We start from the raw sequence: 17557 nt of genomic DNA on the forward strand, positions 1-17557 counted from the left end.
CTCCATCTAGACCACGTGGACTGGCCCTTCCTAGGGACAGAGGTGTCTCCATTCACAACTCTTCACTGGGATTTCTCTTTACTTCCTTAAGACTCTCTGTCCACCCCAGCATTGATGCCACTTCTAAGCAGAAGCTACTTTCATGGGATTAATGGTGTCCTGACAGGACCAAGCTTGCTCAGATGCCAAGTGTAAGTCTCTAGAGACGGAGGCATAAAAATAGGCCATGTGAAAAAAAGGAAGTTTTCAAGGAAAAGCCTGAGTCTGGTGACAGTTGCTTTTGGGTGACGTGGAGTCATCCAGTGTGCCAGAGTGCCTACAAACTCACTACGTGAGTGCGATTCAGAGGTGATGACGTCTTCAGTGCCATGAAAGTCCTTGGACTGTTCTGGAATGCCTAGGTAGTGCAGTGTACAGAAAGTTCTCTTTTCTTTAGAAAGTCAGTGCAGAACAAGGATCCTAAACACTGGGACCAGCTCTCAGACAATGTGAGTACAGCCACTAAAGCGAGTTTCCTGATGAAGATTAAGGTCAGTCTTCATCACACCCTCTTCAGGGCCTTGTGATTCAGGTGTGGCCAGATAAACTTAAACCATGTTCAGAAAAGAAACTAATTAATGTCATTATGATGATAGGTTTGGGCAGCTTAAAAATAGGAATCTCGACGTGTGCTACTTATAAAAAAGATCTGGAGGGAAAGAGAAGGAAGGGAGGGATGAGAAGAAAATATTCAAGAACGAGAGATTTCTTTTAAAAGGGGAAAGACAGAAAACCTAGTGTTAATGCAGGAGGGATTTTATTCATTTTTCTTAAAAGAAAGTGATGAGTTTAGGCATCCGATTAAAAATCTACCTTGACCACAATGAATAAACCATGTGCCAAATTCTGTGTAGCGAGTGTGGGTTTTGAGAAAGTGTGTACAACAGAAAATGTATGCACAACGTACAAAGAACACCTGAAATTCTGTGTGTGTAATTCATTCACAACCTCACACACAATGTACGAGGAACGTCTGAAATGCTGTGTACACGGTTCACTCGCAACCCAACATATCTCCCAGAGGCCATATCTGAAAAATTATTTAGATGGGAATATTTTGAACTCAACAACATTCATGATAATCATAGGACTTTCCATCTTTATATATATATAAAAACTTCTTTATACCTGGTAAGGAAAAACACAGGCTTCTAAATCTCAGCTATCCCCTAAGTATTCTGTCCATCTGGTACAGACACGAAGGGTCATTTTCGATGATAGCCTTTCCCACAATGCCCTTTATATAAGCCTCAATTTTGTCTTTGCCTTTAAATCTATTCAGTCAGTGCTCATATGCCAAGTTCCAGTTGTTAATGAGCCATTTATCTTTTTCCCTCCTAGGGACCTCAGGGATGGTCCTGAGAGACTCCGAAATGCTCAGCGACCCAGGCTGAGAAGGAAGGGTTCACGAGAGAGTCCTAACTTGCAGTGTTTGTCACTTCTCGAGGTGCATCGCGACTGTCCTTGCCCTGGAGCAGTGAGCAGTGGATCCGGGTGGGGACACGTGCCGAGACAGATGTGATGAGGTGACGGGCCATGCTGCTGGGGTGTAACTTCGGTGTAGATTGGGGAGGTCTACAGGGCTTACTGGCACATTCATGCTCCAGGGAGCGGGGCGCACACGGGGGACATTGCCATACATCAGGTGCTTTTATGAAATATCAGTTATCCCAACTCTTTTCATGACACAAAAATAAAACAAAAATGTAGCTTTCAACTATAGCTGGGTATTGTTTCCAAACTTTCCATAATTGTCAATTATTGAAGATTTTTCCCCTGTAGGGAAGGAGGAGGTGTGGAGACTACCTGGCTCTAAAGCCCACCCCGTGTCCCGGCCGGGAAGGATGTTCTCAGGCCCCCAGCATGGAAGGAGCTCTGGGAATGCCATGAAATCCCAAGGCAGGATGGGCTCCAGTTTCATAGCAAGCTGAGGACACTGTCACACGTCACTGTGTCTGCCCCTGTTCCGTACAGTCACTTCATAAGTGACACTTGTCAGGGCTCCCTGACCATAGCAGAGGGTCTCTGGACAGCTGTAGGTCAGGGAGAAGCCCTGGGCTTCCCTGGGCAAGAATCATTTCAAGTCCAAACAAGTTGTTTCTGAGAAGCCACAATGTGCTCTTTGCCAGGGAGTTGGAGATCTGGTGAATAACTGTTAGGTCTTATCCATTTTCTTCATTATATGAAATTCTGTGGCCCTTGTGTAGGCAAGGGATCTCTCAGCTAAAGTGGCTGTTTCCTCAAATTAAAACATCATGAAAATTTATGCTCAAATGGATGAAGACATTGATGTTTCAAATGACACTTTTCAATGTGGGTGGCATGTTTATAAAACAAAACAATAGATGGCTAGAGAAATTGTATGACCACTGTAAAAAAAAAAAAATCATACCATAGCTCACTGAACAATGATCCAATGATGTTTGTTGCAGACCATATTGTCACAGCACCACATTTTGGTGTTTGTTACTTTTGCGAGTATGCATTTTTGGTAACGATTGGGACAGTCTTGGCTCGAAATGCACTTGAAATTGACCCAGTGTTCACCTTGGAAGCCTCAGGAACAAGGAGCGCAGGTTTTGAGGAATGCAGTTCACGAGAAGACAAATGCACAAGAGTGTTAATATTCATCGTAGTTGTTAAGATCTGTAAAATAGGCATTGGAGTAGGTCTTCCCGGTGAGATGTGGGTTGAAATACTTGTTTCTTTCCTCTAGGATCAGGTTGTTTTTGTTAAAGGCCTGTAAAATATATTGGAAAGCGTGTAAGGAGCATCTCAAGATACCATCGTGAGGCGATGGCTGGGTAGGATTTGAGCTGCGTTATTTTATGACAGTGTTTTTCACTTATTGACTCCCTGGGGCTTTTGTCTCGTGGGAGACTTGACTCACATCTAGAGTCTGGGGGTGCTAAGAGAAGCGGGGGGGCTTCGAAAACAAATCCGAGTGCACGGAAAACCGCTGAGACTCAAGTGCACGTTCACAGACACTATCTGCGAATGCTACCTCAGGCCATCAAGCACATACTGAAGTATCGTCGAGACTGCCAGGGATGGCTACATTCATCAGAGACCTTTCCAGCACTTATTGGAGCAAGTGCCTCTGAGTTCAGCGCCTTAATTTCTTTTCGCCCCGCCCACCGTGGCCATCTGTGACACAGACGCCCTGCCTTGTTCATTAAAGTCACCCGCAACGTCAAAGAGGCTAAAGCAGGACAGTTAGAGGGTAAATACTGAGAGGACCCAGCCCATATCCGCAGACCCCAGGGCCCCTCTGGCCTTTTCCCAAGTTCATCTCTTAGTGGCACGATCCGCCGAGCCTTCCGGGGTCACCTGTCTTCTTGGCCCACCTGGCTGTGGGTTGCCACTGCTGGTCCCTTACCTTGATGGCCTCAACCGAGTCGTACTTGTCCAGTTTGTTGATGTGGTTAGTGATGCTGGTGTTGAGAGGGGCCGGGGAGACGGGGTGGATGACGGTGGCATCGTGGGATTGCTGCTGGTAACGCTGGTAGTAGGTGTAGATCAGCAGGGTGAGGAGGCAGCCTAGGATGCAGCTGCTGAGCCCCACGGCGATCATGTGGAACACGTTGAACTCTGGGGGGGGGGGGGGAGGCAGGGACAAAGAGATGCCACACTGGAGAAGCGGGCACACTACCTCACTTCTCCAAGCACCTCAGGGCAAGGGAAGACAGAAGCGGAAACCCGACTCCCTTTCCCAGATTAAAGAAATCATCGCAGTTCTTTCTATGCTGGCCAGGGAGAGGCGTCCCCACAGTGAGCCTTTGAGACCACGGTGACATGCGAGCTGCAGTGTGTCTATGCAACACTGACTTATGTCCCCCAGGGGGCCAAGCGTCCCTCCACCCAGCAGGGCCAGGACCGTGAATAGAGTGGGAATGCACTTCCGTCTTCCAATGCCGGCATCCCTCCAAGCCAGCTTGGTGTAGCTCTCTCGTGTTATTTCGCTTTTAATGTATTTTCCGCTTACGTGAATTCTGATGATACCTATCATACTTTTTTACTACATAGATCGTATAATACTAGAAAGTCAAAGGCTCTGAAGGAAATATAAGTCTTCTGAGTTATTTTTCTGAATTATGAGTATAAGCTATTCAAAAAGTGAGCTTCCGATGATGCATTTCTTTCTCTCTCTCTTTTTTTTTTCGATGACATATTTATTGAGCACAGGAATTGTCTGAGTGACAAGAGGTGGTGGGTTGGGAACACACTGCTGTGAAAGTACCAGGCTCTCTTCTGGGCAGGGTTGGAGCTGTCTTTAACCAGAGTCGTGTGAAAGGGGCACAACCTTCCTTTCTTATACCCCATGCCAAGTGAATAACTAGATGCAGGTTACAGCCTTCATGCCCCCACTGCAGAGAGAACGCCTTGATGACTGCCAGCCGCTGCCCAGGTGACGCCTTCATGCATCCCCAGGGGTCACCTGATGAACTGCCATGATCTGCCAACCCTAGAGCCAGGGGGGCTATGGGGGAGTCTGGTGGGCACCAGCATGGTCACTGAGTGACCTCTCTGACCTCTCGGCAAGCCCTTCAGGGGTCTTGTGGGAAGAAGACTTGCTTGTTTTCCCACCCTGGGGTGGTGGAGGAGCAGAGCTGCCTTTCCTGACACTAACTAGCCAAAAGGATCTCCGACGCCAGTTGCAGGGCAGCTTTGAGACTCGCTCACTATTAATCACCAAAGGCCAGTAGATACCGAGAACCCAGACCTCTGCTGGAGTCCCTCTTGTGTGACCTGAACCATGGAGTGGCCAAGAGGCCCCATGGAAAGTTGAGCCAGAGGACAGGAAATGTGAAACCAGGGTCTGGTGGGCAAAGACAAGTCCCTTGGACTAACCCTAACCCCAACCAGCCACCACCATGTACTGCAGTTTATGTGCTTAATGGTAAGAGCGCAGTAGAACTTTCTAGTATTATCACAGAGTGGGTGGAGGTGGAGGGCTCCCAGCCTGTGGCGATGAGACAAAGACAAAAGCCTTTCCACCAACAACCACTAGAATTCACTGTAGAATTCACTGCAATATGGAGGCTGGACTTAAGCAGGCACTGATCTCCCACAAGCTCTCATTTCACTGTATTTTAGCTGTTAGCACTCCCCAGGGTCCGTGCGACATGTTGATAAAAAACTACGTCCTGCTTCCCTGGTAAGTCATCCTCATGACTGCGTCTGGAGGATGTATGACGGTCCCGTGTGCAGACAGTCATTAGTCACATGACTCCATCCTGCTCGTGCCTGGGGGAGCTGGGGCCAGCTGATGTCTCTGACTATATAGTCTTTGTGTCTCGTGCAACTAAAAATAACTGAGTTGAAAAATCTCAGCAGGAGCACATTTTCTGCAGAGGGAAAAGAGTGCCCATTAAATCTCTTTGGAATTTATTGAAGCTTTCCTGTGCATGTAAGTCCCACCCCCTTCTCTCTCTCTCTTGTGTTTTGGTCAGTATTGCTGGAATAGGAGAAACCCACTATTCATTTACTTTTTGGTTACTTTTTTTTTTCATGATTTACTTTTGTGTGTGAAAAATTTGATGATTTTTCAACTGAGACAAAACATTTGATGTAGTCTCCTTAAGCATTCCAACTTGTCCTTGCTAGGCAATTGCGTGTTATTAACCCATTAGCTGCATTCTAAGATCCATTTCACCTGCTTCTGTTGGAAGGTCAATGTCAGTATAAGCATCTAAAACAATCAGTTCAGATTTAACCCCATTCAGATGGTGTGATGATGGTTTCTGAGTTCTAGCCACCAGCATCTCCAGAGTGGATGTGGATGATGTGAAAGGCCCTTCAAGGACTTCCAGAGACCTAGACAGTCTCGGCTGAGGTTACAAAGGATTGAACAACCTCTGGAAGCAAGCATGAGTGGCCAGCCAGTTCCAGTGAGGTGCCATCTGTATGACCCTCTGTCTGTCTTGACCTCCCTGGAGATGAGACACAACTCATGAGCCATACTGTTAACTCCCCGTCTGCTGGAGAGACGGCTCCGCAGTTAAAGGTTCTCATCTGCCGAGCCTGCTGGGATGGAGTTCGATTCCCCAGTCTCCACGTAAAGCCAGATGCACGAGGTGGTGCGTGTGTCTGCCCTTGGCCGCAGCAGGGGTTACTGGGATGCTTGTTCATGTTCTCTCTCCTCCTTTCTCTCTCAGATAAAGAAATAAAGATTTTTTTTTTTTAAATCATGTAAAACCCTTGAGAACCTGTGTTCTTCATTCATTTGGCAGCAAACCATGACTTGGGCAGACTAACTCCCTTGCCCACATCTCGTGGTGGCATCATGGAAAGACTGGCTTAGCGTGGTTACAAACCTTTGGCATTGTGCAGTGCCAGCATGAACCTTGTCTTCTGGAATCTAAAAGCACTGGATCCCAGTGACCTCCTGGTCTCCAAGTCCTACACACAGAGAACTGCGGACAGCGGTTCTGACATGAGCCCTTCGTGAGGACCAGCTGGAAGAGTCCAGTCTGGTCCATCACGACGGTCCGCAAGGAACTGCAGTAATCACTGCGGGTTTTACTTCTGTGTGAATTGGTGTGCGTTTATCTCTTCGCCGGAGCCCATGTTCTAGTAACTGCCAGACAGCAAACTCAGCAGATGTTGCCTAAGTTAAGTGCTATGGCCTCTTACGTTTGCTTCTGAGGGCTTGGGAATGCTCAGGTCTTCATTGTAAGCTCAACACCTCTGATTAAGGTGATGATTAAGAGGGGGTGTTTGGAAAGAATTCTGAAGGAATACATGGACTACTTAGATGGCTGGCCAGGAGGATGGAATGGGATTGAAAGTCGACCTTTAACCAAAGTACTTAATGTTGGCAAGGACATTCCTAAAACATGCCTGGGAGGGTACTGCGAAGATGGCTCAGTGGCTAAGGCACTTGTCTGCAAAGCCTAGCCACACAGGTTCAATTCCCCAGTATCCACATAAAGCCAGATGCACAAACGGTGAATATTTTTGGAGTTCATTTGCAGTGGTTGAAGGCCCTTGCTTACTCTCTCTCCTTGTAAAAGAAGTAAATAATTTTTTTAATAAAACATGCCTTGGGGGGCTGGAGAGATGGCTTAGTGGTTCAGTGCTTGCCTGTGAAGCCTAAGGATGCTGGTTCGAGGCTCAATTCCCCAGGACCCACGTTAGCCAGATGCACAACGGGGTGCAAGCATCTGGAGTCCGTTTGCAGTAGCTGGAGGCCCTGGCACGCCCATTCTCTCTCTCTCTCTCTCTCTCTCTCTGCCTCTTTCTCTCTCTCTTTCTCTGTCACTCTCAAATAAATAAATAAAAGTGAACAAAAAAAATTTTAAGCATGCCGTGGAAAGTTTAGGTTCCGTGACACCATAATACCATAAGCAGAGACCAGTGCCTTCTGGGATGTCTGGCTTATGCTTGCTATATGGTCAGAACACACCGTCACACGTGTGGAGGTGAAGGTCTTGGTGTAGACATTGGCTCACAGGGTCAAAGGCAGACATGGGCTCTGGATTGGCCACTGAGCAACCACCTCTTTCACACAGACATATCCTAAAGCAGATAAATAACTTTACAGGTATATGGAAGCCCCACACTGAAAAGCCCAAATTTACCATGGATTGAAACCAAAAAATGCTTTTTGTTTTTCTTTTGCCCAAGTTGCTAAGAGTTGGAAAAACTCCCTGGAGACAAACTGATGGTTAGCACATACGTAAAGCTGAGAAATGTTAACAGTCCAGGAGTTTCCACACCACGCCATTCTTGCCCAATGACAGAAATAGAAAATATTCAGGGAAGAGAAAAGGTTGGAAGATCCCGGAATTCCAATAAGAGGTTAATTTAAAAAGGGAGAACTGGGCTGGAGAGATGGCTTAGCGGTTAAGGCGTTTGCCTGCAAAGTCAAAGGATCCCGGTTCAAGGCTCGATTCCCCAGAACCCATGTAAGCCTGATGCACAAGGGGGCGCATGTGTCTGGAGTTCGTTGGCAGTGGCTAGAGGCCTTGGCGTGCCGTTCTCTCTCTCAAGTAAATAAATAAATAAGGGCTGGCTTAGTGGTTAAGAGCTTGCCTGCGAAGCCTAAGGACCCCGGTTCAAGGCTCGATTCCCCAGGACCCACTTTAGCCAGATGCACAAGGGGGTGCACACGTCTGGAGTTTGTTTGCAGTGGCTGGAGGCCCTGGTGCACCCATTCTCTCCCTCGCTCCCTCGTCTCTAATAGCCTCTCTTTCTGTCTGTTGCTCTCAAATAAATAAATAAAACAAAAAATTAAGTAAATAAATAAATTATATATATCTTTTTTTTTTTTTTTTTTTTTAAGGGAGAACTTACCTCCACATCTTTTCTCTTCTACACTACTGGATCTTGCCACGGAGACTTCTGGAAAAACAAAGACCCAATTACAATGCAAAGGATGTGGGGATGGGGGTAAAAATCACATTAATTCTTCACTTACAAAACTTGTTTAGTGATTTCAAATCCAGCGTGGGCTAAATGTCTAAAGCCTGATTATCAAAACTTAAACTTGCTTCTGCATTTTAACCAGCCTGACCTGGGTTGGATTAGTGATGTCACCTCCACTTGAAACGGAAGGACGGAATCCATTATTTCAGAGAGAAAACGCCAAGGCCCAGAGAAAGCAGAGCGTGCACCCACATTTCTGCTATAGTGTGTCTGGCCAGCTGTGTAACCTCCTCAATGCTGCTCTGTCTCCAGAGCTGTCTGTCCTATTGTGCCCAGACCTCACAGAAGACAGTCACTGCTCAGCATTCCGTTCATTCCCTTTACAAAGCTACACATGAAATCCCTCAGGAAGATGCCAACTACAGGCAGGTCTTGTGAGGGTGCTCACTGCTCAGGAGCCTAGAAATATCAGGCTCTCCCACACTGACTTTTCACCAGCTAGCAATGTGGTGGTTTGATTCAGGTGTCCCCCATAAACTTAGGTGTTCTGAATGCTAGGGTCCCAGCTGATGGATATTTGGGAATTAATGCCTCCTGGAGGGAGTGTATTGTTGGGGGCGGGCTTATGGGCTTTGAAGCCAGTTTCCCTTTGCCAGTGTTTGACACACCCTCCTGTCGCTGTGATCCACCTTATGTTGGCCAGGGTGTGATGTCCACCCTCTGCTCATGCCATCGTTTTCCCCCTGCCATTGTGGAGCTTCCCCTCGAGCCTGTAAGCCAAATAAACCTCTTTTTCCCAGAAGCTGCTCTTGGTTGGGTGATTTCTACCAGCAATGCGACCCAGACTGCAACAAGCTACAATTAAAATACACCTACGATTAAACAGAAAATAACAATACTTGCACAGTTCTTCCCCACTTGTGGTTTAGGCTAAAGCTAATAATGTTGTGGAAGGTATAACTCTCTTTTCCACAGGCAAAGAAACCTTGGCTTGTAGAATGTAATCCTATTATTTCTGTGTAACAGTTTTCTCTCCGATTTAGCCCCTACCATGATCAGTAAGTGCACAGTGGGCTGTATTCAGTGTCTCTATTTATGAAGCCACGCTGCCTACAGGGGAGAATAGAACAGTGGATTGGATCCCTAAATAACTGAATACTAATTTCTTATTAAAACTTCCACGGTGGGGCCTGGAGAGACGGCTTAGCAGTTAAGGCACTTGCCTGCAAACCCGAAGGACCTATGTTCTACTCTCCAGATCCCACATTAGCTAGACACGCAAAGGTGAGGCAAGCGCAAGGTCGCACGTGCCCACTAGGTGGCGCAAGAGTCTGGAGTGTGATGGTAGTGGCTGAGGCCCTGGCAAGCCAATTCTCTCTCTCTCTCTCCAAAATAAAAAATAAAAAAATAAAATAAAATGCCTACAGTGGGCAGGGGAGATTGCTTAGTGGTTAAGGGACTTGCCAGCCAAGGCCCAAATAAGCCAGATGCACAACATAGTGGTACATGCATCTAGAGTTTGTTTGCAGTGACTAAAGGCGTTGGCATGCCCATCCTTTCTCTATCTGCCTCTATCCCTTTCTCTCTCAAATAGATGAATGAATGAATAAATAAAATATTTTTTAATATTAAAAAATATAAAAGTCAGCCGGGTGTGGTGGCGTACGCCTTTAATCCCAGCACTCGGGAGGCAGAGGTAGGAGGATCGCCGTGAGTTCAAGGCCACCCTGAGACTACAGAGTGAATTCCAGGTCAGCCTGGACCAGAGTGAGACCCTACATCAAAAAATAAATAAATAAATAAATAAACGTCAATAAATAAATAAAACTTGTGGCAAGAGGGTCAACCAACGTCTTCTCAAAGGCGGCCCTTGTAATTGGCACCCATTTTTCCAAATATATTCAGGGTTGAATAATGACAATGGCCATTCTCCTCCCCTCCCACAACATTGTGAAAGCAAAGCATTTAACCCAATATTATAAATAATCTGTGTTCATTCTTGTAGCAAGGTGTTCGGACTGCATTAGAGGCAATGTATTATAGAAGACTTTGTGCTTAAAATTCTTAATCTCTGGGCGAAATTTAAGTCTGAATCTGCAGTTATCTGTAAAGCTCTATCATAATCGGATGGAAACCACACATATTTACTGGGCCCCTTCTATCGCCTAGGTAAAACTGTGAGTTCATGAGGAATTTCCTCTCCGGACACTGGTGTGGCTTTTTTCATGTTGATACATATCTTGGCCCTTACCTGGGATGAAATTAGAGTCAAATACACATGGCTGGCTCTCCGTGGTGTTTCCTGAACACTGGCTGCCCACAGGGAACGGGAGAGTGCACTGCCGGACTCGGGTCTGGACCCCGGATGCATCACATGCTGACCAGTCTGACCACTCTGACCAGCTTTCTGTAGTGACCAGAAAAAAAAACCCATTAATCAACACGGGAAGCACTGTGAAATTACACACAGCAGTTTAGGTTGCCACGGTTGTTTTTAATTGAGGGAGGCGTAACTAGAGTGTGGTCATATCTTTCTACCGGTCCAATAGATAAAATACACATGGAGCTGAACAAAATTATGAGGGTACTGTCACCATGATTTGGCAAGGGTTCCTAGGAGCCCACACCTCCGAGAGTAGCCAATGGAAGCTACTGGTTGCTCAGAGAGATGGAGTCGGCATTGCTCATTCACAGTAAATAACCTTCCACCCATGACAATGCCAGCAAGTCTATGTAAAACAATGGACTTCAAAAGGTATGGGAACTAATGAGAAGGAGGGTTCTACTGGAAGAGACGGGGGACACAAGAGGATAATTGGGGGAAGTATAGTCAAATACATTATATACATGTTTGAAAGTGTTAAAAATGAAAAAAAAGGAAAAAGAGCCGGGTGTGGTGGCGCACGCCTTTAATCCTATCACTTGGGAGGCAGAGGTAGGAGGATCGCCATGAATTTGAGCCTACCCTGGGACTCAATAGTGAATTCCAGGTCAGCCTGGGCTACAGTGAGACCATACCTTGAAAAACCGAAAAAAAAAAAAAAAAAACCTAAATAATTTTTTTTTAAATTTCCCAAACCCCACATTATTTTAATGCCATAAGTAATTGCATTTACATTCTCAGTGAGTTAGTTTTTGAGACCCAACTGTGTGCAGACCCTGGGGCATAAACCACCGTTACACATACCAATTCTGCCAGAGTAGACCCTCCTGGAAAAAATAACCCCGAAGTTCTTTTCCTGAAGAAATCTGAACGGTTCCCCAAGGACTGCATTCTCAGGTGAAAACAGTGTGTGAAGGAGACATCCCTGACTTCCAAATGGGAGCTTAAAGCACTTTCTCTTTTGCTATAAAACCATCCTTGCAAAATCAATATATCAAATCAGGATGGCCTTGAGGTAGGACTCATTTGATTCCAGGCCTATTGACGCGGAACACCTTTGGGTCAGGGCCGAAACATGGACAGTGAAAGAACACTCTTGCCCTAAAGTGGAAGATTTGTTTCTTTTCTTTTTTAATTCACCTAGGTGAATAGACATGTGAGGAGAAATAACACTCATATAAGAAGGTTAAGAAACCAAACTCTGGAGAGATGGCTCAGTGGCTAAGGCGTTTGCCTGCAATGCCCAAGGACCCAGGTTCGATTCCCCAGTACCCACATAAAACCAGGTGCACAAAGTGGCATATGCATCTGGAGTTCATTTGCAGTGGCTAGAGGCCCTAGTGCACCCATTATCTCTCTCTCTCTCTTTCCTTTCTGTATGTCTCTCTCATAAATAAATAAATTAATAAAATATATTTTAGGGCTGGAGAGATGGCTTAGCAGCTAAGCGCTTTCCTGAGAAGTCTAAGGACCCTGGTTTGAGGCTCGATTCCCCAGGACCCACGTTAGCCAGATGCACAAGGGGGCGCACGCGTCTGGAGTTTGTTTGCAGTGGCTGGAAGCCCTGACGCGCCCATTCTCTCTCTCTTTCTCTCTCTGTCTCTGCCTCTTTCTCTGTCACTCTCAAGTAAATAAATAAAAAATGAACAAAAAAAATTTTTAAAAATATATTTTAAAAAACGCAGAAAACCAGAATCTTAAAAATTATTTATGGAATGTTAACCAACATAAGAAAGATATTTTAAAATCAAGTTTTGAGGCAAATGGTTGGTAATTCAATTTGTACCTTTATCCAAGGAAAGGGAGACTTTTTCTTTTGAGATACATTAAGTGCCCCTTGCTTTTTTTTTTTTTTTAAAGACTGTAAGAATTCAGTTTTGAGGTTCTTTTAAATATAGCTAGAATCTTCTAGAAGGATCTTTGCTTGTAAGCTAGTAAAGTATGAGTGATTTTTAGTGTCCGTATGAGGCACGGAACGGTGCCATTTTCATCCTAAGTGGGTATGTCACAACACCAAGCTGTCACTCGGGTGAAGATGGGCTCTGCCGTTTGTCCTTCATCAATGAAAGAGTTTGGAGGTCTCACGGCCAGGCTCCCGAGTCCTCCGGAGCACTGCCTGCCAGCCCCGAGGGAAGTGTTCCCCTGGAATGCCACTGACCCGTATGGCATGCCTGAGCTTGCTCTTGGAAGACGACATCGAGGCTCTGGAGCAAAGAGCTGGGCTTGAGAAGGGTTCGAGGCCACAGACCACCATCCTCCCCTTCGGACCAGCCCTGGGGGTGGGAGATCTCACTTCCTTCTTTCTTATGCCCTCCAGCCTTCTCTTTCCCCCCACTCAGCAAGGTGACACCTGCGAGCCACGCTCCAGGCTGAACGGGGGAACACATCTCATGAAGGTGGCTGGGGACAGTCATATCTATTTCCCCCCTGATGTGAACAATAACGCGACACGAGAGCAATTTCATCTCAGAGCATCGTCTTTTGAATGATGTTAAGGGCCACTGAGTGATGTTGATCTGTCGGCCCTTGACCAGGCTTCAGTGGTCGCCGTGACTTTCAAGGAGGAGATGAACTCGCCAGAGAGTAATTCAGTAATTACAGGGCTGCTTACCTGGGCAAGACTGTGTGTTGCAGAGCGCCTCTTCCGTGTGCAGTCCCAGGCAGATGTCCCCCCCATAGGCTGGGGCTGGATTCGTGCAGGAGCGTGTCCTCATGTAGTGGCCGCCGCCACACGTCGCTGAGCATTTTGACCACGATGACCAGCAAGACCACACACCATCCACTGGGGAAGGATACGGAGAGAGAACTCTGCTTAGGTCCCAACCTGACCAACAGTTGACGTGGCTACAGAGAGGATTCACATCCTGGAGCACAGCGAGTGGGGCACCTAAGCCACGTGGCCATGGACCCCTGTGTGACATGGGGACATCTGAGGGCCTCCTGCCGGTGACAGATCCAGTCTTGAAGATGCTTCCCTGCATCTTCTAGGCCCGTTTTTTTTGGCCTTGACGCTTCAGAAAATATTTCTATATGATCTTTTAAAAGACAATTTATTTTAATTTATTTATTTGAGAAAGAGGCAAAGATTGAGGGAAAGAGGAAGACACAGAGAGAGGATGGGCGCTCCAGGGCCTCCAGCCACTGCAAATGAACTCCAGACGCATGTGCCACCATGAGTATCTGGCTTACCTGGGACCTGGGGAATCGAGCCTGGGTCCTTAGGCTTCACAGGCAGTTGCCTTAACTACTAAGCAACCTCAGAAAATATTTGTTTTTAAAAAAATTTAAATTCTTATTCATTTATTTGAGAGCAACAGACAGAGAAAGAAGCAGAGAGAGAATGGACATGCCAGGGCCTCCAGCCACTGCAAACAAATTCCAGATGCGTGCGCCCCCTTGTGCATGTGGCTAACATGGGTCCTGGGGAATCGAGCCTTAAACTGGGGTCCTTAGGCTTCACAGGCAAGCACTTAACCACTAAGCCATCTCTCCAGCCCTCAGAAAATATTTCTAAACATAATGTCTAAGCACAAGGATGGCATAAAAATGCAAAGCGTGTGATCAATAATTTAAAGTACTGAGGAGGACCATGTACAAAATCTTACAATGATTAATGTAAAATATCCAGATAGTTCTCTCACCTCTGCTCTCCTCACGATCTAGCTGACCAGAAAAGACCTCAGGCCAAGTTCTGGTCACAAGCTTCCTGACTAATTGGTTTGCACCTTGACCAAGGATAGAAAGAAGGTAACAGCCCCCTTGAAAAGCAAACTGGAGGTGGTCAGGGGAGGATGCTTCCAGTAACTAAACAATCGAACTTGATACAACCACAGGCTTCAGAGGCATGTCTTAACCGACTCCAGAGAGGACTCAGTATTTCAGCCAGTTTTCATGCTATAAACTGACAATGCAGGTTTCCAGTACTAGGCAGAGAATGCCAACGCCTTTCCATGACTGGTCAAACCCCCGAGCATGTTTTGGCATATCTACGTACTGTGGGCTGGGATGTGGTTACCTGCAGACGGTTTCCTGCTCTCTGCAGGTGATCAACCCACCTGGATCCGTGGAGGCTTCAGAGCTCAGTTTTACATCAGGTGACGCTTTTGAAATGGGAGTTCTTATTAGCCTGGATCCCTGGATTTCTGATAGCGTCAGGCTGTGTCCGCTGTTTGGTTGATTCTCTACTGCACTACCTCTAGCTCGCCAGCTATTGGCAAGTCTGACTGCTGGTCTTTGTCTAGTCTCTCCTGAAATCCCAATCAGGACACAGAAACAGTCTGAGCCAGCCGTGGCAAACGGAGCCACCGAGCCGGTAAGGCATTTACTGTGAGTACATTGAGATAGAATCATAGTTTATTTTTCTCTCTTTCCTAAATAAACAGAAGTAATCACAACTGGGAACAGCAAAATAATTTAGGATGTGATGCTGTTTGGGCACAAATCATTTAGACTGTTTGCTTAGATGTTCTGTGTTTAGGAATGTTTTCTAGGGGCTGGAGAGATGCATTAGCAGCTAAGGCACTTGCCTGAGAAGCCTAAGGACACAGATTCAGCTCCCCAGGACCCGCGTAAGCCAGATGCACAAGGGAGTGTATGTGTCTGGAGTTCGTTTACAATAACTAGAAACCCTAACACACTCACTTCTCTCTCTCTCTCTCTGTCTCTCTCTCTCTCTCTGCCTCTTTCTCAAATAAGTAAATCAATCGCAATATATCTTTATAAAATATATTTCTCTTTAGTTACAGGTAAACAATTTTTTTGTTGGAAACACAGCAAAACTTCTTCGTGACAATAATTTAATTAGGAAAAAAATCCAATGCAATTAAAAATGAGTTTGCAGGCCAGCTGGAAATTCTGTGGTACCACGTTGTATCTAAATTATTATCTTGTATTTTTTTCCATACAGCTAATAACGTGTGTTAGGAAGGAGGTATTAAACAAAAATGTGGCCCTGCCGGGCTTGGTGGCGCATGCCTTCAATCCCAGCACTCGGGAGGCAGAGGTAGGAGGACTGCCGTGAGTTCGAGGCCAAGCTGAGAATACAGAGTTAATTCCAGGTCAGCCTGAGCTAGAGTGAGACCCTACCTTGAAAAGCCAAAAAAAAGAAAAAATTTAAAAAAAAAATGTGGCACTGTTTGGCATACTAGCAATAAGACAGGCATGTATTTACCTAGACTTTGTTCAAAAGCTTTCTTTTGGATCAATCCTCTCCTATAGGATTTGAAATCTAAGTGGATGTTTGACCTCCTACAACATTATAAGACAAAGGTCAGCATTGCCCCTTATAGTCCCTGGGGGGCTATGCTGCATACGCAGGCCAGGAGGAAACATACCTGCTCCATGGGGTCAGAGCCAGCCAGACACCGAACCTGCCAAGAATTTAGAAAGCCCTGGCATCCGCACCATGTGGTGCCCTTGCAGATGGATGGCCAACAGGTGCCCAGCATCTTCATCCATAAGGAAGTCAAATCGAAACCACAACGAGTGAGTCAGCCTCCCAAACCTGCCCAGATGGGTTCAATTTAAAATGGATAGGCAAGGATGGGGAGGCTAAAGCCCTTGAAAGTGGATATGGGGGGCTGGAGAGATGGCTTAGCGGTTAAGCGCTCGCCTGTGAAGCCTAAGGACCCCGGTTCGAAGCTCGGTTCCCCAGGTCCCACGTTGGCCAGATGCACAAGGGGGCGCACGCGTCTGGAGTTCGTTTGCAGTGGCTGGAAGCCCTGGCGTGCCCATTTTCTCTCTCTCCCTCTATCTGTCTTTCTCTCTGTCTGTCACTCTCAAATAAATAAATAAAAAATGAACAAAAAATATTTAAAAAAAAAAGAAAGAAAGAAAGAAAGTGGATATGGGACCATGAGATGGCACAGATGCTATGGAAAGACCGTGAGACAAACACAAGAATGGAAAGTACTTTCAACATCATCCCCTCCCGTGGCCGTCTCTTGAATCCCCTCGCTGTGCCTCTTCCATTGAGAACCCCTTCTTTCCTAACTAACCCCTCTTCTTCTTTGAAGTCTGTTTCGACCATGCGTGGGTGTGATCCACTGAGTTAAAAAGAGGAACTAAACTTGGCTGAAAGACAAGAGCTTTGCTCGTGAGTCTCTGGAAGGCTTTAAAACCTGAACAACATTTTAGTAAAGGGGTTAAAAAAATTAAAAATTAAAATTACCATCTGATTCACTTCTGGGTACACATTGAAAATATTGAAATCAGGACCCCTACGGTGAAAACATGAAAACACCAGAGAAAGAAACTAAGGAAGACATAAGATGGAGAGACCTCCCGTGCTCATGGATGGAAAAATTAATATCATGAAAATGGCTATCCTACCAAAAGCAATATACAGACACCTCCGTGTTCATGGATGGAAAAATTAACATTGTGAAATGGCTATCCTACCAAAAGCAATAAACAGATACCTCCCATGTTCATGGATGGAAAAACTAGTATCATGAAAATTGCTATCCTACCAAAAGCAATATACAGATACCTCCCGTGTTCATGCATGGAAAAATTAACATCGTGAAATGGCTATCCTACCAAAAGCAATATACAGACACCTCCCGTGCTCATGGATGGAAAAATGAGTATCATGAAAATGGCTATCCTACCAAAAGCAATATACAGATACCTCCCATGTTCATGGATGGAAAAACTAGTATCATGAAAATGGCTATCCTACCAAAAGCAATATACAGATACCTCCCATGTTCATGGATGGAAAAACTAGTATCATGAAAATTGCTATCCTACCAAAAGCAATAT

At 45.8% G+C, this 17557-nt stretch overlaps 1 protein-coding gene across 4 annotated transcripts in view; it reads right to left on the bottom strand.

Moving 5' to 3' along the window:
• Positions 1-779: 779 nt before the first annotated feature.
• The window catches only part of Sema5a (semaphorin 5A), a 567085-nt gene continuing 550307 nt past the window's right edge, over positions 780-17557 (bottom strand). For all 4 annotated transcript variants that reach the window (XM_045139346.1, XM_045139343.1, XM_045139344.1 and 1 more), the window contains 5 exons: positions 13404-13574; positions 10661-10816; positions 8338-8385; positions 3419-3630; positions 780-2779 (listed from right to left, as the gene is read on the bottom strand). In XM_045139346.1, coding sequence (XP_044995281.1) covers positions 2660-2779; positions 3419-3630; positions 8338-8385; positions 10661-10816; positions 13404-13574 — 707 coding nt within the window. In that variant the 3' untranslated portion in view covers positions 780-2659. The remainder of the gene's footprint in view (positions 2780-3418; positions 3631-8337; positions 8386-10660; positions 10817-13403; positions 13575-17557) is intronic.

The sequence above is a fragment of the Jaculus jaculus genome, chromosome 21 (genome assembly GCF_020740685.1).
Source record: "Jaculus jaculus isolate mJacJac1 chromosome 21, mJacJac1.mat.Y.cur, whole genome shotgun sequence".
Classification (NCBI taxonomy): domain Eukaryota; kingdom Metazoa; phylum Chordata; class Mammalia; order Rodentia; family Dipodidae; genus Jaculus; species Jaculus jaculus.